Source organism: Aquarana catesbeiana, linkage group LG13 (assembly GCF_042186555.1).
Source record: "Aquarana catesbeiana isolate 2022-GZ linkage group LG13, ASM4218655v1, whole genome shotgun sequence".
Taxonomy (NCBI): Eukaryota; Metazoa; Chordata; class Amphibia; order Anura; family Ranidae; genus Aquarana; species Aquarana catesbeiana.
In genome coordinates, this window is record NC_133336.1 from 232835550 (window position 1) to 232858088 (window position 22539).

General features: G+C 47.3%; 1 protein-coding gene across 2 annotated transcripts in view; it reads right to left on the bottom strand.

Annotated features, from left to right (window-relative positions):
- The window catches only part of LOC141116953 (NACHT, LRR and PYD domains-containing protein 3-like), a 291452-nt gene that overhangs the window by 52201 nt on the left and 216712 nt on the right, over positions 1-22539 (bottom strand). For both annotated transcript variants that reach the window (XM_073609472.1, XM_073609473.1), the window contains exon 9: positions 2770-2934. In XM_073609472.1, the coding sequence (XP_073465573.1) occupies positions 2770-2934 (165 nt within the window). The remainder of the gene's footprint in view (positions 1-2769; positions 2935-22539) is intronic.

The following is a 22539-nucleotide window of genomic DNA, read 5'->3' on the forward strand; positions in this document are numbered from 1 at the left end:
TCTACAAATTAAAGGAATACCTTAGGACCCCCGGGTTACCAGAACCAGTGTCCCCATTGGAAGATTCCCCTCCATTACTTTTCTGGGGACAACCCGAAATGTGGGATTTTCTTTTACTTTCAATGATAATGGTAAACAGGAAAAAAAGAGAGGGTGAATCTACTAATTGGGACACTGACATCAATAAAAACCCAACAGAGGTTCTAATCCATCTCCACTCTATCCACACAAAAAATGTTTGCCTTTAGTTATCTTTTAATCACTTGCCGACCAGCGCACACTGATTTACATCGGTAGAATGGCACTGATGGGCAAAAGGGCATACAGGTACATCCCCTTTAAACCCACCGTGTTCTCCATGACCGTGACCATGGGTCTACCGTGTCCCTGCGATCGTGTCACGGAGAGGTAGAACAGGGAGATGCTTTTGTAAACAAAATTGTCATTGGGGGCAGTGATCACTGTCCTGTGTGTTGTAGCCCATCCCCACCACAGTTAAAATCACTCCATAGGTTACATGTAACCCCTTCACTGCCCCCTAGTGGTTAACCCCTTCCCTGCCAGTGTCATTTATACAGTAATCAATGCATTTTTATAGCACTGATCGCTGTATAAATGACAATGGTCCCAAAAGAGTGCCAAAAATGTCCGATGTGTCCGCCATAATGTCGCCGTCCTGATAAAAATCGCAGATCGCCGCCATTTCTAATAATACAAAAAAAATAATAATAATAAAAATGCCCTAAAACTATCCCCTATTTTGTAGACGCTATAAATTTTGTGAAAACCAATCAATATACGCTTATTGCGATTTTTTTTTTACCAAAAATATGTAGAAGAATACATATTGGCCTAAACTGAGGAAAAAAATAGTTTTTTTTATATATTTCTGGGGGATATTTATTATAGCAAAAAGTAAAAAATATTGCTTTTTTTTTCAAAATTGACGCTCTTTTTTTTGTTTATAGCGCAAAAAATAAAAACCGCAGAGGTGATCAAATACCACCAAAAGAAATCTCTATTTGTGGGAAAAAAGGACATCAATTTTGTTTGGTACAAGGTCACACGATCGCGCAATTGTCAGTTAAAGCGACGCAGTGCCGCATCGCAAAAAGTGCTCTGGTCAGGAAGGGGGTAAAATCTTCTGGGGCTGAAGCGGTTAAAGTGGATGTAAAACCACTCCCATCATTGCCTCCTGCATGTATCCTTACCTGTCAAATATCTCCCCTTTTTTTGTTTGGAGCCCTGCAAAACTCTGGATTCTGTGGGTGGGTCTGTTGTCTGGAGCTCGGTGGGCGGAGTTGTGAGGTCAATAGACTCCCCGCCCACCTCTATACTCCCCTTAGCAACAAATATTTTCTCCTATGTATTTCTTACACTGAACTTCTGCTGTTCTCGTGGATTATGCCCCATGATCAATAACATCCAGTCAAAACCCAGGAAAGTCACAACATGACTTCAGAATGCCCAATCATGCTGAGGTGTGGAGCAGCCAATCCTGGGAGAGCTGGAGAAGAAAGAAGGGGGATGTGAAGTACACAGAATGCCTCATTCATGCTCGTGCATGAGATAAGGAAATCACCTGTCACTCACAGCAAGGGGGAAGAACAGACACCTATTTCTCTGTGTGTCCCTGTTTATCTTACTCTAAAAAGATAAGAGGACTGCTCAGAGCCAGATTAACTCTTCGTGGCAAGATTGGGCACAGATGATATGCCACGCTCTACTCTACAAGGTACAAGTCTTAACTAAAAAAATTTTTGAGTTTACATCCATTTAAAATAAATCAAACCCAATGATTCAGTGTTTTTCCATATTTAGGTTTCTATACATTATTGTGGAGAGAACGGATCCAAAAAGATAGTCTATTACAAATTGGCTATTTTTAAATTCCTTACATACCTCATGCTTGGACCATTACTTATATATCTCATGTGTTTATCTATTTAATTTTGTGAACTGACTTTAACACCGTTTTATGCAGTATTTACAGAGCGTTTTGAGGTAAATTTCGCGAAACAGAATAGCAAATTGACATTTTCAGCATTGCATGCGATATTTATGAAAAACATGTCCGGTCGCCTAAATACAATGTGATGTGCTTTAGTGTATGGTGCCCAGTGTGAGGCCGGAATCAGCATTGCTAGTGATTGGATGGGATGATTTGTATCTGATATTTTATTTATCTCTGCTAATAAGAGCTCTGTACTCATAGGGAGTAATGGGGAGAGATCTGACAATAAATAGGAATTGTTCAGTAATGGGGAGATTTTCCAACACTGAATATCGGACGGTCTATTTGTATCCAATCAGGCAAGCTTGCGCACTACATAGCTGACTGTAGATATAAAGAAGATTGTATAAGCAGACTACTGTGTGTGGTGAGCTTTAGAAGCAGTCTAATTTATAGATAACAGAGTTAGATAAGATTTCTAGATTCCCCAATCAACAAAGTCAGTGTTGATTGGGGAACCCCTCCCACTGCGCTATTGTGTTCTGCTGGTGGGGAGCCTTCCCTGCTGGCAGAACACAATGACTAGTGTGGTCAGCTATAGCCAGCAGCACCAACCTTGGGAAAAACCTGACAGGCTGGGTGTACTCAAGTCGATTGATAGATCAACTTGTGTACAACTTGCCAATCCTTACATGGATCCAAATTCAGCCGGTCCCTGCTGAACTGGCCGAATTTTAATCCATGTATGGTCAGCTTTAGAAAACTGAATGTTACACTGTCCCAGAATATTATTGTGTCAGTCCGGTTATACTCACTTTAATTTATCTATCCGGCTTGTTTTCAGAGCTTCCATCAGATCCTTGAAATGAGGACCCCACAGATTGTTCTTTGCCAAGTTCAGTGTCCTCAGTGTCTGGTTATCTTTTATTCCAGATGCCAGGTAGGGGCAGGAACTGTCTGTCAGGTGATTACCTTCCAATCTGTAGAAGAGAAGAATGTTACCAGAAGGAAATACATTTCTCCCCCAGGAATGAATGTAATTATTCTCTACATGAAAGGAACTCATTTCTCTTTATTGGAATAATTTATATTAGATCACTTTATAAAACTCCAGGAAATAGAATTTTATAAGAAAATTTTTATAAGTAGACCCCAATATTGTCCTCCATGTGTAGAGACAGTGATATCTTCATACACAGGATGAGCACAGAATACCACTGACATGACTCGTATTGTGCTATAATCTCCTTGTGTATGGAGCATGAATGGTATCAGCAGACAGTGTGAGGCTGGAATCAGCATTGCTAGAGATTGGACGTGATGATTTTTATCTGATATTTTTGACAAATGAATTGGTGCTGCACTGCTGACTACAACAAGTAATGAGAACCTAGCAATAAACACCCTACAGGGGTGATAACCCCAGGGGAAAAACAATCAGTGAACACAATAAAGCTATGGATGAGTAATCAGGGGCAAATAGTTCATGTAAACACAAAAATCTGACCATATATTAATAGTTACTATACAAAAAAGCAAAATAACCTCAAGATGTAACCCCACCAAATGAAACATGCAGCAGAAATATAATAATCAAAAGTGTGTACAAGTGTATGGCAATAAAAGGAACAATAAATATATATATATATATACACACACACACACGCACATATATATAGAAATTACATACAACCTATAAACCAAAAAAATACAAAATGATAAAAAATAATATGCAACATGCAAAATAAAGTACAAGTGCTCCGTGTGATTTTCATATAACGTCCAAAGATAAATGCAAGTGCTCCGTATATTGCACCATATATTGCACACAATACTTAATGGTATATTATGGCAAACAATAATAGTCCATTATAGCAGCATAAAATGTGGGTGATGATTAGGGATGAGCCGAACACCCCCCGGTTCGGTTCGCACCAGAACCTGCGAATGGACCGAAAGTTCTAGTAAACTTTAGAACCCCATTAAAGTCTATGGGGCTCGAACGTTCGAAATCAAAAGTGCTAATTTTAAAGGCTAATATGCAAGTTATTGCCCTAAAAAGGGTTTGGGGACCCGGGTCCTGCCCCAGGGGACATGTATCAATGCAAAAACAGTTTTAAAAACGGCTGTTTTTTTGGGAGCAGTGATTGTCAATGATGCTTAAAGTGAAAAAAAAAGTGAAATATTCCTTTAAATATCGTACCTGGGGGGTGTCTATAGTATGCCTGTAAAGTGGCACGTGTTTCCTGTGCTTAGAACAGTCCCTGCACAAAATGACATTTTTAAAGGAATAAAAGTCATTTATAACTGCTTGTGGCTTTAATGTAATGTCGGGTCCAAGCAATATGGATGAAAATCAGTGAGACAAACGGCATGGGTACCCCCCAGTCCATTACCAGGCCCTTTGGGTCTTGTATGGATATTTAGGGGAACCCCGCACCCAGATTAAAAAAAGGAAAGGCGTGGGGCCCCCAGGCCCTATATACTCTGAACAGCAGTATACAGGCGGTGCAAACAAGACAGGGACTGTGGGTTTGTTGTTAAGTAGAATCTGTTTGTAATTTTGAACTGGTACATTTTTAAATTGTAGCACCAGCCAAAAAATCTATTTTTAAGCTTTTTAAAAAACATAGGGAAGCGTTATCACCCCTGTAACATTTGTTTTGTTGTCTGTGTACCTCTTCAGAAGATTTCACCTCACTTTCTGTCCCAATGACAAATGTTTTTTGAAAATTTGGGGTTTTTAGTGAAACAAGGATTGGTGATAAAGCATCAATGGAGAGCAGACACGTTTTTCCCCTATTAACTCTTACAGGAGAGAATTTCCCTTCCTAGGGGTAGATTTCATCTCACTTCCTGTTGTCTCCTTCCGTTTGCAAGTAGGAGTCGTTTGCAAGTTGGATGTTTGAAAGTAGGGGCCTGCCCTATATACTCTGCAGAAATTGGGGCCTTAGGTGTTGGTGTTGCCACAACACTGTAAGCCCTCACAGTTACTCTTGGTGGGCGCAGGAACGGGCCGTGCTGTGAAATATTAGATCAAGAATTGTAATTACATGCCATTGTTGAACAGTGGTAGAAAAATTGGGCCTTTAGTGGTGGTGGATCTGGTGCCACAACACTGTAAGTCCTCACAATTACTCTTGGTGGGCGCTGAAACGGGCCCTGCTGTGAAAAATTATATCAAGAATTGTAATTAAATGCACCTGTTGAACAGGGGCAGAAAAATTGGGCCTTTGGTGGTGGTGGTCATATTGCCACAACACTGTAAGCACTCACAGTTACTCTTGGTGGGCATAGGAATAGGCCCTGCTGTGAAATATTAGATCAAGAATTGTAATTACATGTCCCTGTTGAACAGGGGCAGAAAAACTGTACCTTAGGCACTGGTGCCACAACACTGCAACCCCTCACAGATGCTATAGATGGAGTGCAGGAATGAGCCCTGCTGCAAAGTATTGCATCAAAAATTGTAATTATACGCCCCTGTTAAACATGGGCTGAAAAATTGGGCCTTGGGCACTGGTGCTGGTGCCACAACACTGCAACCCCTCACAGATACTATAGTTGCAGCGCAGGAATGAGCCCTGCTGCAAAGTATTACATCAAAAATTGTAATTATACACCCCTTTTAAACAGGGGCTGAAAAATTGGGCCTTGGGCACTGGTGGGGGTGCCCAGAACCAAAAATGTTCTTACAAGCTATCAGCATGAAAATTTAGGAGGAAGAGGATTGTGACTTAGCATAACAGGATAGTCACTCAGCATCAGCATAGGCAGTCTTGAAGGGATCTCACTTTAAAAAAAAATGCATCGATTACATCAGCATCAGGTGCTTGGTAGCTGGTGATCCAAGACTGATTCATTTTTTGAAGGTCAGCCGATCAACCGATTCGGTGGACAGGCACACCCTGTGATCGGTTACAAAGCCTCCAGCAGCACTGAATGTGTGTTCCGAAAGAACGCTGGATGCAGGACAGGCCAGTAGATCAATTGCATACTGTGCAAGCTCTGGCCAGTGATCCATCCTCAAGACCCAGTAACCCAGAGGATTTTCGGTGGGAAAGGTGCCCAAGTCTGATCTTGCACCTAGGTAATCCTGCACCATGTGAATCAGACGCTGGCGATGGTTGCTGGAACCGATCAGACCTTGGGGCTGTGGACTAAAAAATTGTCTGATCGCATCGGTCAGATGGCCACCTTCTCCAACGCTCCTTCTGTTACTGACTGAAGCCTCAGCAACACGTTGTCCAGGAGGACCAGGAAATTGTAACCTCCCAGGCTCTGGAAACAAACCTTTCTGCAAGGCCTCCTGAAGATGTTTCATCCTCTGCTCCCTCTGTGACAGCAAGATAAGGTCTGCAACCTTACCCTTGTAACATGGATCAAGGAGGGTTGCCAGCCAGTAATCATCCCTCCCCTTGATACCACGAATACGCAGGCTTTGCAGGATCAGGGAGGCCATGCAGTGTAGGTTTGCTGAGGCATTCGGTCCAGAGTCCTCTGGGTCACTAAGGATGACATGATCTGCAGCCACCTCCTCCCAGTGTCAGGAGGCACAAGCCGCCTCCGTCCGCCGGGCTCCAGGGCGCATGCGCGGAGGTCTCACGCTACGCCGTACACCTGTTCGCGGCCCGATGGTGCGGCGCGCGCGGGTGCACGGCGGTCCCCGTGTGCGCGCCGTGGCCGTGCGGGTGCCCGGCAGCGCGTCACGCTGACGCGCTCGCCGGAGGGCTACTTCTGACGGCTCCAGCACCCAGTCGGGTTGCTGGTTTATCGTCAGCTGTGCCCTGTTCCCTATACCTGCTACTTCCTGTATTTCCTAGTTACTCTGTGCTGAACCCTGCCTGATCAACGGACTACTCTTGCTTGCCTGATACCCCTGACCTCTGCCTGATCAACGGACTACTCTTGCTTGCCTGATACCCCTGACCTCTGCCTGATTCACGGATTACTCTTGCTTGCCTGATACCCCTGACCTCTGCCTGATTTACGGATTACTCTGCCTGCCGGATACCCTTGACCCCTGCTTGATTAAACGGACTCTGCTTTGCTTGATACCCCGGTTCTGACCTCTGCTTGAATTACGGACTTTGCTCTGCCTGGTACCCCGATCCGGATCTAACCACTTGTTTGCAGTTCCTCAGTACCCAACGGCTACCCGGACCTCCTTCCGGCCCTTCGGGAATCCTGCCACCACCGGAAGCCCGTGCCTCCACGTGCCCCCAATTCCCTGTATCACTTCCAGGGATCGGGTGCGCGTGGTCGTAAGGGCGAGCCGCTCTCGGCATCTTGGCCTCGGTGAGTATAGTCTTGACAGTACAAACCAGCCAGATGTCCGAGGCCGACAGAGCGCGCTCTCCTTTGGAGATCCTGTGTCAGCAGGTCTCCACTCTGGCCGACTCAGTTCAGAAACTACAGGAGGGGTATACTCAGATTGACAACCGCCTCCAAGAAATTACTGGGGTACTCCCTCCTGCTGCTGCAGCTCCCGCACCCAGCAATGAAGGTTCGCTTCCCCAGGCCACCAACAACCCTACAGTTGTCATGGCGCTTCCTGAACCTAGGGTCCCTACACCTGAACGGTTCTCAGGGGACCGTAAAAAATTCAGAGCTTTTAAGAACGCATGCTCTCTGTACTTTGCCCTTCAGCCCCGGACCTTCGCATCAGAGATCGTCAAAGTAGGATTCGCAATCTCACTGCTGTCAGAAGAACCTCAGGCTTGGGCCCACGGCTTAATGGAACAGGGAAGTCCTGTGTTAAACTCTATAGATACCTTCTTCGAGAGTATGTCCAAACTCTATGACGACCCTCAGCGGAAGGCTACAGCTGAAGCCATCTTACACCACCTGTCCCAAGGGAGGAGACCAATTGAAGACTATACGGTAGAATTCCGTAAATGGGCAGCCGACACGGATTGGAACGAGCCGGCTCTGCGCTACCAGTACCGTCAAGGCTTGTCCGAACTCCTCAAAGATGAGCTGGCCAGAATGGAGACTCCCAATTCCTTGGAAGAGCTAATTCAGGCAGCCACGAAATTGGACAGGCGCCTGCGGGAGCGTCACTCAGAGCGGTTCCAGGGTCCACGCCCTACGTGGACGCCATTCAGAGCCTCACCTATGCCGTCACCATCTCCTACAACACCTCCTGAAGCTGAGCCCATGCAGCTAGGCCTGGTCCGGGCCCCACTAACTTCAGAAGAGAGGCAACGCAGACGGCAGTCCAACTTGTGTCTTTATTGCGGGGGAGCTGGACACTTCCTGCGCAGCTGTCCAATAAGGCCCAGTAAGTTTCTTCAGCCAAGATTGATGAATTACCAAGATAATAATGCTCCAAAGTCTTATGTGATGTTGTTTGTTTCCCTGCAGCTACCGGAAGGGGAGTCTCGCCTACCCTCCATCATTGATTCGGGAGCTTGTAGCTGCTTCATGGATGCAGCCCTGGCCCGCAGCCTCCGTATTCCCTTGCAAACGAAAGCTCAAGGTCTATAGGTGCATCTGGCTGATGGGTCTCTTCCTAGTTCGGGTCCAATCACCCAGGAGACCCGGCCTATTCTGGTAACAACCGACTCCTTGCATCAGGAGCTCCTACGGCTTGACCTCATCCATTCTCCCATTTTTCCCGTCATCCTAGGCCTGCCCTGGTTACAGGCTCATGATCCGCAGATCCAATGGAGCACTAAGGTGGTATCCTTCTCCTCTCCATATTGCTCTGAGCATTGCCTCCCTTCAACTCCAAAGGTTTGTGCTACGGTTACTATTCCGGCGGATAAACTTCAGCAGATTCCCTCCGAATATCTTGAGTTCCAAGAGGTCTTTAATAAACAAATGGCCGACCGCCTACCACCTCATCGGCCTTATGACTGTCCGATCGATCTGCTGCCGGGGTCAGTGATTCCGTTCGGTCGTATATTTCCCCTCTCAGAGACTGAACTGGAGGCTCTCAAACAATACATCAATGAGAACTTGGAAAAGGGGTTTATACGTCCCTCATCTTCACCTGCCGGAGCAGGGATATTCTTTGTTGGGAAAAAAGATGGATCCATTAGACCTTGTGTGGACTACCGGCAGCTTAATAATATCACCATCAAGAACAGGTATCCACTGCCGCTTATTCCAGAGCTGTTCCAACGATTCCGATCTGCCAAGGTCTTTTCCAAATTAGACCTCCGGGGTCCCTATAACCTTGTTAGAATCAGAGCCGGGGATGAATGGAAGACAGCATTCCGGTCCAGGTTTGGACACTTCGAGTACTTGGTGATGCCATTCGGGCTGTGTAATGCTCCAGCCACTTTTCAGCACCTCGTCAACGATATATTCCGAGAATACCTGGATGACTTTCTTGTTGTCTATCTAGACGACATACTCATTTTCTCCTCCACGATTGAGCTACACAAGGGGCATGTCAAAAGGGTTCTTTCTATATTGAAGCAGCACAAGCTTTATCTGAAGGTGGAGAAGTGCGAATTCGAGAGATCAGTGGTACAATTCCTGGGGTTTATCATATCAGCCGATGGAATCGCAATGGATCCCCAAAAGATACAAGCCATTCAGGAGTGGCCAGCTCCGTCCGATAAAAAAGGGGTCCAACGGTTCATAGGATTCGCCAACTTTTACCGGAAATTCATTATCGGATTCTCGGCCATTGTGGCACCCATCACCCAGCTAACCCGCCAGCACGGTTCCTTCCGGTGGACCAAAGCCGCACAAGAGGCCTTTCTGAAATTAAAAAACCTGTTTAGTTCGGCTCCAATTCTTCGCCACCCCGATCCTTCTCAGCCATTTGTACTGGAGGTGGACGCCTCGGAAATTGCAACAGGAGCAATTCTTTCCCAAAGACAAGGGCCCAAAGCCATCCTTCATCCCGTTGCATTCGCATCCCGGAGACTCAGCCCGCCGGAATTAAACTACGACGTGGGTGACAGTAAGCTGCTGGCCATAAAATTCGCTCTAGAAGAATGGAGGTATCTGCTCGAAGGCGCATTACACCCAGTGTTGATCTTTACAGATCATAAGAACCTCGAGTACTTACGGACAGCAAAGCGACTAAAACCTAGACAGGCCCGTTGGGCTCTCTTTTTCTCTCGCTTCAACTTCCACATATCCTACAGACCTGGCACAAAGAATGAAAAGGCAGACGCACTCTCACGGATGTTCTCAGCAGATTCCCAAACTCCAGAACCTAGTACAATCCTCTCTTCTCAAAACTTCCTTGGGATGACACAGGTGGACTTGATGTCGTCCATTAAATCATCATTCAACTCTTGCATGGAACCAGAGGTACAATCCTTGAAGAGAAATGGGAGTTTTTTTTGGATCCGTGGGAAAATTTTTGTACCCCGGGAGACACGGTCGCTAACCCTTAAAATGTGCCATGACCATAAACTCGCAGGGCACTTTGGAATAAGAAAAACATCCGAGCTGGTCTCTCGTTCCTTTTGGTGACCTGGGTGGAGACGGGATTGCAAGGAATATGTGGCTTCTTGTCCTCTATGTCAGCGGAACAAAGGTCAAAACGCCAAGTCTTGGGGTTTACTAAAACCTCTGCCCATCCCAGAACGACCATGGTCAGACGTCTCCATGGATTTCATAGTGGACTTGCCAGCCTCGGGGGGTTTTACCACTATTTTTGTTGTGATTGACTGTCTCTCCAAGATGGCCCATTTTTTGCCCATGAAGGGCACCCCTTCGGCCTTAGAGACGGCCAATATTTTTCTGAAGGAAATCATCAGGCTCCATGGTGTACCAAAGAGTATTGTGTCAGACAGGGGTGTACAATTTACGTCCAAGTTCTGGAGGGAGCTCTGCAAAGCCCTAGATATCAAGGTCTGCCTCTCATCAGCCTACCATCCTCAGAGCAACGGCCAAACGGAGAGGACGAACCAGACCCTAGAGCAATACCTGCGGTGTTTCTGCTCAGGATCCCAGGATGATTGGGCAAGCCTTCTCCCATACGCGGAGTTCGCGTATAACAATTCTGTTCACGCTGCTACCAACCAAACGCCTTTCTGGGAAAATTGCGGATTCCATCCCACGTTTCTGTCCAACGATGTTCCTGAGATAGCAGTCCCTGCAGTGCATGACAGAATAACCTCTTTACAAGCGAATTTCCAGAGAATTCAAGACATGTTGCAAAAAGCTCAAGCGGATTACAAGGAGCAGTATGACCGGGGCAGGAGGGAGAATCCAACCTTTAATATAGGAGAGGAGGTCTGGTTGTCCACTACCAACCTTAAACTATCCGTGCCTTCTCGGAAACGGGTTCATTGGTCCTTTTCCCATCAAAAGGATTATCAACCCTGTGGCTATGGAGCTAGCGTTACCAAAGACATACAGGATCCATCCTGTCTTCCATGTGTCCTTGCTGAAGCCCGTGGTGGACAGCACTATTCCGGAAAGAAGGGAACTTCCTCCTCCACCAGTTAGGGTGGATGGGGAGAATGAGTTTGAGGTGGAGTCCATCCTTAACTGTAGGAAGAAGGGCAGACAACTGCAGTATTTGATCCAGTGGAAAGGATATCCACCTGAGGACAACTCTTGGGAACCAGCAAAGAATCTGCATGCACCATGTTTAATTCAAGCTTTCCATCGAGACCATCCGGAAGTGATGTCCAGCCTGGGCGTCCAGTGTCCGCCCTTAGGAGGGGGGCACTGTCAGGAGGCACAAGCCGCCTCCGTCCGCCGGGCTCCAGGGCGCATGCACGGAGGTCTCACGCTACGCCGTACACCCGTTCGCGGCCCGATGGTGCGGCGCATGCGGGTGCACGGCGGTCCCTGTGTGCGCGCCGTGGCCGTGCGGGTGCCCGGCAGTGCGTCACGCTGACGTGCTCGCCGGAGGGCTACTTCTGACGGCTCCAGCACCCAGTCGGGTTGCTGGTTTGTCGTCAGCTGTGCCCTGTCCCTATACCTGCTACTTCCTGTATTTCCTAGTGACTCTGTGCTGAACCCTGCCTGATCAACGGACTATTCTTGCTTGCCTGATACCCCTGACCTCTGCCTGATCAACGGACTACTCTTGCTTGCCTGATACCCCTGACCTCTGCCTGATTCACGGATTACTCTTGCTTGCCTGATACCCCTGACCTCTGCCTGATTTACGGATTACTCTGCCTGCCAGATACCCTTGACCTCTGCTTGATTAAACGGACTCTGCTTTGCTTGATACCCCGGTTCTGACCTCTGCTTGAATTACGGACTTTGCTCTGCCTGGTACCCCGATCCGGATCTAACCACTTGTTTGCAGTTCCTCAGTACCCAACGGCTACCCGGACCTCCTTCCGGCCCTTCGGGAATCCTGCCACCACCGGAAGCCCGTGCCTCCACGTGCCCCCAATTCCCTGTATCACTTCCAGGGATCGGGTGCGCATGGTCGTAAGGGCGAGCCGCTCTCGGCATCTTGGCCTCGGTGAGTATAGTCTTGACACCCAGCCACGTACAAGTCCATGGGTTTCTTCGGACTGTAAATGATCCCTTAAAGACTGCTGCTGATGCTGAGTGCCAGGCTCCACCTCCATGCTGACACAATCCTCCTCTTTCTCGTCCACTTCCTGTGTGATTGGCGGGCACGCAGGAACACTGTCTGGATAAAGGGGGCCTTGAGAGCTAAAGAAGTCCTCCTCTTTCTCCCTCTGTTCTGCCTCAAGTGCCCTGTCCATTATTCCACGCAGCGTGTGCTCCAGCAAGTGGACAAGAGGGACAGTGTCACTGATGCATGCACTGTCACTGCTCACCATCCTCGTGGCCTCCTAAAATGGTGACAGGACAGTGCATGCATCCCTGATCATAGCCCACTGGCGTGAGGGAAAAAAACAAGCTCCCCTGACCCTGTCCTGGTGCCATAGTCCCTGCAGAGCTGACAGAATCTCTGTCCCAGTGTGGCTCCTGTCCCCCAAGAACACCAGCTCAAGCACCGCATGGCATCTTTTTGCCTGCGTGCTTGCGTAGCCCCTTGAACGCCTACGGAGCACCGCTGGTTCTGAGGACAAATCAGCACAGGAAGAGGCCATGGAGGAAGAAGAAGAGGAGGGGGTGGAGGAAAGAGGTGTGGCAGAATCACCACTAGTAGAATTTTGGAGGCATGGTGGCGGAAAAACCTCCAACACTACTACACCCTGTCCTGCATCCTTCCCAGCTGCCAGAAGAGTCACCCAGTGCACGGTGAAAGATAGGTAACGTCCCTGTCCATGCCTGCTGGACCATGAGTCAGCGGTAATATGCAATTTACCGCTGACCGCCCTGTCCAGCGAGGCCAAGACATTGCCTTCCACATGCCGGTAGAGCCAGAATCACCTTCCTTGAGAAAAAGTGGCGTTTTTGAACCTGCCACTGAGGAACCGCACATTCCACAAACTCACAGAAGGGGGCAGAGTCTACCAACTGAAAAGGCAGCAGTTGAAGTGCTAGCAAATTAGCCAAGCTAGCATTCAACTGCTGGGCATGTGGATAGCTGGGAGCGAACTTCTTTCGGCGGTGCAGCAGCTGGGGCAGGGAAATTTGCCTGGTACAATCTGACCTCGGTGTACCGATAGCAGATTGTCCGCAAGTACTTGGTTGTGACACACCTAATTCTACACCTTCATTCCTCTCAGTGCAGGTTTCAGAGAAGACTGAAGCTATAGTGGGGTTGGAGATCCCAGCTGATGAGGAACAAGGAGAGGTCCGCTTTGTTCTTTGGTGTGGGTCTTTTAGGTACACTTGCCAACGAACTGCATGGCAGGTCGACATATGTCTGGTCAAGCATGTGGTGCCCAATTGGGTGATGTTTTGGCCACGCGAGATACGCTTGAGACATATGTTGCAAAAAGCAGCGGTGGGATCTGATGCACATATCTCCAAAAAGGCCCACACCAAGGAATTTTTTGAATAACGCGCAGAGACAGCAGTGCCCTGCACATGTGGAGCTCTGCGGTGTGATGCAGATGGTGTGCTGCCCTTAAGCTGGCCCCTAGAGGGCATCCTGCCTCGTTGGAGATGTGCCTCCTCCTCCTCTCTCCTATCAGGCACCCACGTGGAGTCAGTGACCTCATCATCCCCTCCCTCCTCATCACTGGAGAAAAGCTGGCAGTATGCTGCAGCTGGGGGGAGCATGACTGACAGATTGCTGTCCTTCTTGGGCACCAACTCTCTCTGGGCTCACATTATTGCCTTCCTCTAGCTAGGTACCATCATCGGAGGCTGCAAAATGCTGGGAATCCTCCTGGAGCATGTACCCAGCACTGTGGTCAAACATTTCGGGGACTGCTCAGGAGGACATGGTGGGGCTAGGGAAGGAGTAACTGATGCCATTGAGCTGAGAGAAGAGGTCGCGTTGGCAGCTGCTTTGCCAGACAAAGTACCCTGAGCCTGGGTGAGAAAGGATGAGGAAGATGAGGATGGTTTGGTCATCCACTCTACCAAGTCTTCCGCATGTTGCGGCTCAACGCGGCCAGCTGCCGAAAAAAAGGACAAGCGTGTCCCACAGCCACGTGCTGATGAGGATGCACCGTCTCCAGGACCAGCACTGTTGCCTCTAGACACAGAGCCAGCTTGCCCTCTTTTATTGGCTTGTGACTGTCTGCCTCTCCTTGTTGGCCTTCCAGACATACTAATGGCCTGTAGTGAGATGTAGCTGCACAAAGCTGGAATGTATATATATATACTGATACTGCAGCTAGCAGAATCAACTGCCTGCCTGTAATATTATTAGTATGAGAACACCAGACATTGTCTTCAGGTAGCTTTAGGTGCACACTGTGCAGAGGACACAGTACACTAACTGTAAATTTTGTAGCTGCCTGCCTTTAGTATTAATAGGATCAGAACAACAGCAATTGTCTTCAGGTAGCTTTAGGTGCACACTGTGCAAAGGACGCACTACACTAACTGTAAATACTGCAGCTGCCTGCGATACTAATAGGATCAGAAGAACATCACCAATTTTCTTCAGGTAGCTTTAGGTGCACACTGTGCAGAGGACGCACTACACTAACTGTAAATACTGTACCTAATAGAACTAATAGGATCAGAAGAACACCAGCAATGTTCTTCAGGTAGCTGTAAATACTGTAAAAACACCTGCGTGCCTGTCCTTAGTAAGAGAATAACAGGAACGGATCTAGCTAAACTGTATATATATATATATATATATATATATATATATATATATATATATACACATATACACACATATACACACGCACAACACCTAGGAGATATATATATATATATATATTTACACACAATATACTGTAAGTGTAGATAACTGACTCGCCTGCCTACTCTAACTTAAATCAAATGACACTGTCTCTCTGTCTATCTCTACGCTGCCGCAACCCACTACACAAGGCCGCCACGCATGCGGCCTTATATAGTGTGGGGCATGTACTAAACCCCCTGAGCCATAATTGGCCAAAGCCAGGGTGGCTTTGGACAATTACGGCTCTCTGTACAGACGGCGCTGTGATTAGCATGCGGGTCATAGTGCATGCTTGGCCAATCATCAGCCAGCAATGCACTGTGATGCCGCAGTGAATTATGGGCCGTGACGCGCCACTCTAATTTGGCGTGAACGGCCCATAATGTTCGAACATGGGTTTGACTCTTACTCGAAGCTCATCCCTAGTGATGATAGTGTCTTCATGCAATGTGCACCCTCCCCCCCACCAGGTGTACCCTCACCTTAAGGGCTTTATAAATAAGCCTGTGGTTAATATAATCAGCATGAAGATCCTCCTGTGTTTTCTTATTCTTATGGTGGCTTAATAACTCAAATACAGATCTCAGATCCTCTCCACTTCCTGGTAATATTGCAGATTAACAGCCACTACTTCCTCCTGGTGTTTCAATAACTTCCTCATATATATATCACATGCAGAAAACAGAGGTTTACAATAGTGTGATATCATTTTAAAAGGGTTTAATTACAACTTAGACTCCACATATATTAAACTCACATTTACATAATGAAAAACCGCGTTCGTGGTATACTGGGGGTGATAATAGCACCTGAAATCCAGATCTGCAGCCCCGGTTTTCGGTGTTCACCCTGTCCTGTATCAGCTCTCCAAAACACTTCCTGCTAACTTCCATGTCAGCTGATCAAGCTCCTCCTACCAGTTTCATCACAATCTCGTGACTTCCTCTGGGATATCTGATTGGCTGACATCCATCCCATACTATTTATAGCGGCAATCGCAGCCATTTTATCTTAGCCCGCAATTGTGATTAGATTGCGGCAACTGACTCACTTGTGTAAACATCCTGTGATATATATACACCATCTGGTCTCTCGTAGGCCGCAATTATAGTTAAACTGTGGTGAATTCCTAGTGTTATAATGTATATGCAAACACATAATCTATATTAAAAACAGACTACTATGTTTCCATATACAAGCCTATAGGATGGATGTCTGCCAATCAGAGTTCCCAGAGGAAGCCAAAAGATGGCTGCAGCGCAGACCTAATGTGCCGGGAGGGCATCCATAGACCTCCTTCCGTGCTCGAGTGGCCTGTGTGCCCCCTGCAGGGCACACGCTGCATGCTCTGTGTTCAGCGGTCTATGAGACTCGGCTGATCACAGATCTGAGTAAGGGGTCGATCCCGACCCCTTACCACATGATCAGCTGTCAGCCAATGACAGCGGATCATGTGACGTAAACAGAGCTGGTAATTGGCTATTTTTTCTCCTCACGTTGATAGCATGAGGAAAAAAAAAAAAAGGCGATTACCGGTGGCTGTGAGAGTGACATGGAGAGTCTCTGTAGAGGCTTCTGTGCCACCTACCAGTGTACAAGAGTGCCACCTACCAGTGCCCACCAGCGACACAGTACCAACCATCAGTGCCCACAGTACCACCCATCAGTGCCCACAGTGTCAACCATCAGTGCCCACAGTGCCTCATCACCAGTGCTGCCTATCAATACCACCTACCAGTGCCACCCATCAGTGCCACTCATCAGTGTCACCCATCAGGGCCCATCAGTGCCATCTTAACTGTGCCTATCAGTGTCGCCTTATCTGTGCCTATCAGTGCAGTCAATCAGTGCAGCCTCATCAGCGAATATCAATGAAGGAGAACAATTACCCATTTGCAAAATTTTATAACAAACTATGAAACATGATTTTTTTTTTTCAAAAATTTGTCTTTTTTTGTTTGTTTAGCAAAAAATAAAAACCCAAGTGGTGATTAAATACCACCAAAAGAAAGCTCCATTTGTGTGAAAAAAATGATAAAAATTTCATTTGAGTACAGTGTAGCATGACCGCGCAATTGTCATTCAAAGTGTGACAGCGCTACAAGCTAAAAATTGGTCTGGACAGGAGGGGGGTTTAAGTGCCCGGTAAGCAAGTGGTTAAACCATTTTTAAACAATATCACACTATTGTAAGCCTCTGCTTCCACATGTGATATATACGAGGAAGTTATTGAAACACCAGGAGGAAGTAGTGGCTGTTAATCTGCACTATTACCAGGAGGTGGAGAGTAGGGATGAGCTTCGAGTTCGAGTCAAACTCATGTTTGACTCGAAAATCGGCTGTTCGCCAGTTCGCCGAACAGCGAACAATTTGGGGTGTTTGCGGCAAATTCGAAAGCCGCGGAACATCCTTTAAAAGTCTATGGGAGAAATCAAAAGTGCTAATTTTAAAGGCTTATATGCATGGTATTGTCATAAAAAGTGTTTGGGGACCTGGGTCCTGCCCCAGGGGACATGGATCAATGCAAAAAAAGTTTTAAAAATGGCTGTTTTTTCAGGAGCAGTGATTTTAATAATTCTTAAAGTAAAACAATAAAAGTGTAATATTCCTTTAAATTTCGTACCTGGGGGGTGTCTATAGTATGCCTGTAAAGGGGCGCATGTTTCCCGTGTTTAGAACAGTCTGACAGCAAAATGACATTTTAAAGGAAAAAAAACTGCTCGCGGCTATTAATGAATTATCGGTCCGACAATACACATAAAAGTTCATTGATAAAAACGGCATGGGATTTCCCCAGAGGGGAACCCTGAACCAAATTTTTTTTTAAAAATGGCGTGGGGGGTCCCCCTAAATTCCATACCAGGCCTTTCAGGTCTGTTATGGATATTAAGGGGAACCCCGCGCCAAAATTTTTTAAAAAATGGCGTAGGGTCCCCTCAAAAATCCATACCAGACCCTTATCTGAGCATGCAACTTGGCAGGCCGCAGGAAAAGAGGGGGGGAGATGAGAGAGCACCCCCCCTCCTGAACCGTACCAGGCCACATGCCCTCAACATTAGGAGGGTGCTTTGGGGTAGCCCCCATGTTGATGGGGACAAGGGCCTCATCCCCACAACCCTTGCCCAGTGGTTGTGGGGGTCTGCAGGCGGGGGCTTATCGGAATCTGGAAGCCCCCTTTAACAAGGGGACCCCCAGATCCCGCCCCCGTGTGAAATGGTAAGGGGGTACAAAAGTACCCCTACCATTTCACAAAAAAACTGTCAAAAATGTTAAAAATGACAAGAGACAGTTTTTGACAATTCCTTTATTTAAAGTCTTCTTTTTTCCATCTTCTATCTTCTTTCTTATATCTTCCTTTGGTTTCTTCCTCCATATTTTTCTTCTGGTTCTTCCTCCGGTGTTCTCGTCTGGGATCTTCCTCCGTGGGGTCTTCTTCCCTTCTTCTCGGGCCGCTACGCATCCATGATGGGAGGCTCCTGCTGTGTGATGCTTCTCGTCTTCTGACGGTTCTTAAATAACGGAGGGCGGGGCCACCCCGTGACGTCAGAAGGGGGCTGGGTCTCCCATTACGTAACAGGTGACCCCGCTCCCCTCTGACATCATGGGGAATGCCACAGGGAAGTCCCCGTCAAGTCCCCGTGCATCATCGGGTGGCCCAGCCCTCCGTTATTTAAGAACCGTCAGAAGACGAGAAGCGTTACACAGCGGGAGCCTCCTATCATGGATGGGGAGCAGCCCGAGAAGAAGAGGGGAAGAAGACGCCGCGGAGGAAGATGCCGGAGGAGCACACCGGAGGAAAAACCAGAAGAACCAGAAGAAGAAGAAGAAGATGGAGGAAGAAACCGAAGGAAGATAGAAGAAAGAAGATAGAAGAAAGAAGATGGAAAAAAGAAGACTTTAAATAAAGGAATTGTCAAAAACTGTCTCTTGTCATTTTTAACATTTTTGACAGTTTTTTTGTGAAATGGTAGGGGTACTTTTGTACCCCCTTACCATTTCACACGGGGGGCAGGATCTGGGGGTCCCCTTGTTAAGGGGGGCTTCCAGATTCCGATAAGCCCCCTGCCCACAGACCCCCACAACCACCGGGCAAAGGTTGTGGGGATGAGGCCCTTGTCCCCATCAACATGGGGACAAGGTGCTTTGGGGGGCTACCCCAAAGCACCCTTCCAATGTTGAAGGCATGTGGCCTGGTATGGTTCAGGAGGGGGGTGCTCTCTCATCCCCCCCTCTTTTCCTGCGGCCTGCCAGGTTGTCTGCTCAGATAAGGGTCTGGTATGGATTTTTGGGGGGACCCCACGCCATTTTTTTTATTTTGGCACGGGGTTCCCCTTAAAATCCATACCAGACCTGAAGGGTCTGGTATAGATTTTGAGGGGGACCCCCACGCCATTTATTTTTTTTTAATTTTGGCCGGGGTTCCCCTTAATATGCAGACCTGAAGGGCCTGGTATGGAATTTAGGTGGACCCCTCATGCCATTTTTAAAAAAAATTTTGGTTCGGGGTTCCCCTGTGGGGAATTCCCATGCTGTTTTTATCAATGAACTGTTATGTGCATTGTCAGACCGACAATTCATTAATAGCCGCGAGTAATTTTAAATGACTTTTTTTCCTTTGAAATGAAAGGCATACTATAGACACCCCCAGGTACGAAATTTAAAGAAATATTACCCTTTGATTGTTTCACTTTAAGCATTGTAAAATCACTGCTCCTGAAAAAACGTCAGTTTTTCAAACTTTTTTTAGCATTGATCCATGTCCCCTGGGGCAGGACCCAGGTCCCCAAACACTTTTTATGACAATAACTTGCATATAAGCCTTTAAAATTAGCACTTTTGATTATTCATGTTCGAGTCCCATAGACTTTAACGATGTTTGCGTGTTCAAGCAAATTTTTGCCTGTTCGCATGTTCTGGTGGGAACCGAACAGGGGGGTATTCGGCTCATCCCTAGTGGAGAGTAGGGATGAGCTTCGTATTCGAATCGAACGCATGTTCGACTCGAACATTGCCTGTTCGGTCGTTCGCGCCAAATTCGAGTGGCACGTCACGGCCCATAATTCACTGTGGCATCGCAGTGCATTGCTGGCTGATGATTGGCCAAGCATGCACTATGACCCGCATGCTTGGCCAATCACAGTGCCGTCTGCACAGAGAGCCGTAATTATGGCTCGGGGGTTTAGTACACGCCCCACACTATATAAGGCCGCCTGCACGGCGGCCCTGTGTAGTGTGTTCCGGCGTTGAGAGAGAGATAGATAGACAGAGAGACAGTGTCATTTGATGTAAGTTAGAGTAGGCAGGCGAGTCAGTTAGCTGCACTTACAGTGTACATATATACATCCTAGGTGTTGTGTGTGTGTGTGTATATATATATATATATATATATATATATATATATATATACACTGTATTCAGTTTAGCTACAGTAGATCCGTTCCTGTTATCCTACTACTGACAGGCAGGTGTTTTTACAGTATTTACAACTACCTGAAGAAAATTGCTGGTGTTCTTGTGACCCTTTTAGTCCCATTAGCTACAGTATTTACAGTTAGTGTAGTGTGTCCTCTGCACAGTGTGCACTTAAAGCTACCTGAAGAAAATTAGTGGTGTTCTTCTGATCCTACTAGTACAGTACCACAGGCAGCTGTAGTATTTACAAGTTAGTGTAGTGCGTCCTTTGCACAGTGTGCACCTAAAGCTACCTTTAGAAAATTATTGGTGTTCTTCTGATCCTATTAATACAGTACAGCAGGCAGCTGCAGTATTTACAATTTAGTTTAGTGGGTCCCCTGCACACTGTGCACCTAAAGCTACCTGAAGAAAATTAGTGGTGTTCTTCTGATCCTATTAATACCACAGACAGGCAGCTACAGCATTTACAGTTAGTGTAGTGCGTCCTCTGCACTGTGTGCACCTAAAGCTACCTGAAGAAAATTAGTAGTATTCTTCTAATCCTATTAATACCACAGGCAGACAGCTACAGTATTTACAGTTAGTGCACTGTGTCCTCTGCACAGTGTGCACCTAAAGCTACCTGGAGACAATTGCTGTTGTTCTGCTCCTATTAATACCACAGGCAGGCAGCTACAGCATTTACAGTTAGTGCACTGTGTCCTCTGCACAGTGTGCACCTAAAGCTACCTGAAGAAAATTAGTGGTGTTCTTCTGATCCTATTAATACCACAGGCAGGCAACTACAGCATTTACAGTTAGTGTAGTGCGACCTCTGCACAGTGTGCACCTAAAGCTACCTGGAGACAATTGCTGTTGTTCTGCTCCTAATAATAACACAGGCAGGCAGCTACAGTATTTACAGTTAGTGCACTGTGCCTCTGCACAGTGTGCACCTAAAGCTACCTGAAGAAAATTTGTGGTGTTCTTCTAATCCTATTAATACCACAGGCAGGCAGCTACAGCATTTACAGTTAGTGCAGTGCGTCCTCTGCACAGTGTGCACCTAAAGCTACCTGAAGACAATCGCTGGTGTTCTCATACTAATAATACTATAGACAGGCAGTTGATTCTGCTAGCTGCAGTATCAGTATATATATACATCCCAGCTTTGTGCAGCTACATCTCACTGCAGGCCATTAGTATGTCTGGAAGGCCAACAAGGAGAGGCAGACAGTCACAAGCCAATAAAAGAGGGCAAACAGGCTATGTGTCTAGAGGCAACAGTGCTGGTCGTGGAGACGGTGCATCCTCAGCACGTGGCCGTGGGACACGCTTGTCCTTTTTTCGGCAGCTGGCCGTGTTGAGCCGCAACATTCGGAAGACTTGGTAGAGTGGATGACCAAGCTGTCCTCATCCTCCTCATCCTCTCTCACCCAAGCTCAGGGTACTTTGTCTGGCAAAGCAGCTGCCAACGCAGCCTCTTCCCTCGGCTCAATGGCATCAGTCACTCCTTCCCTAGCCCCACCATGTCCTCCTGAGGAGTCCCCTGAACTATTTGACCACAGTGTTGGGTACATGCTCCAGGAGGATTCCCAGTGTTTTGAAGGCTCTGATGATGGTACCCAGCTAGAGGAAGGCAGTAACGTGAGCCCAGAGAGAGGGGGTGCCCAAGAAGGACAGCAATCTGGCAGTCATGTTCCGCCAGCTGCAGCATACTGCCAGCTTTGCTCCAGTGAAGAGGTGAAGAGGAGGGAGGGAATGACGAGGTCACTGACTCCACGTGGGTGCCTGATAGGAGAGAGGAGGAGGAGGCACATCACCAACAAGGCAGGATGCCCTCCAGGGCCAGCTTAAGGGCAGCACACCGACTGCATCACACCACAGAGCTTCGCATGTGCAGGGTGCTGCTGTCTATGTGCGTTATTCCAAAAGTTCTTTGGTGTGGGCCTTTCTTGAGAAGAGTGCATCAAATCCCACCACTGCTATTTGCAACATATGTCTCAAGCGTATCTCCCGT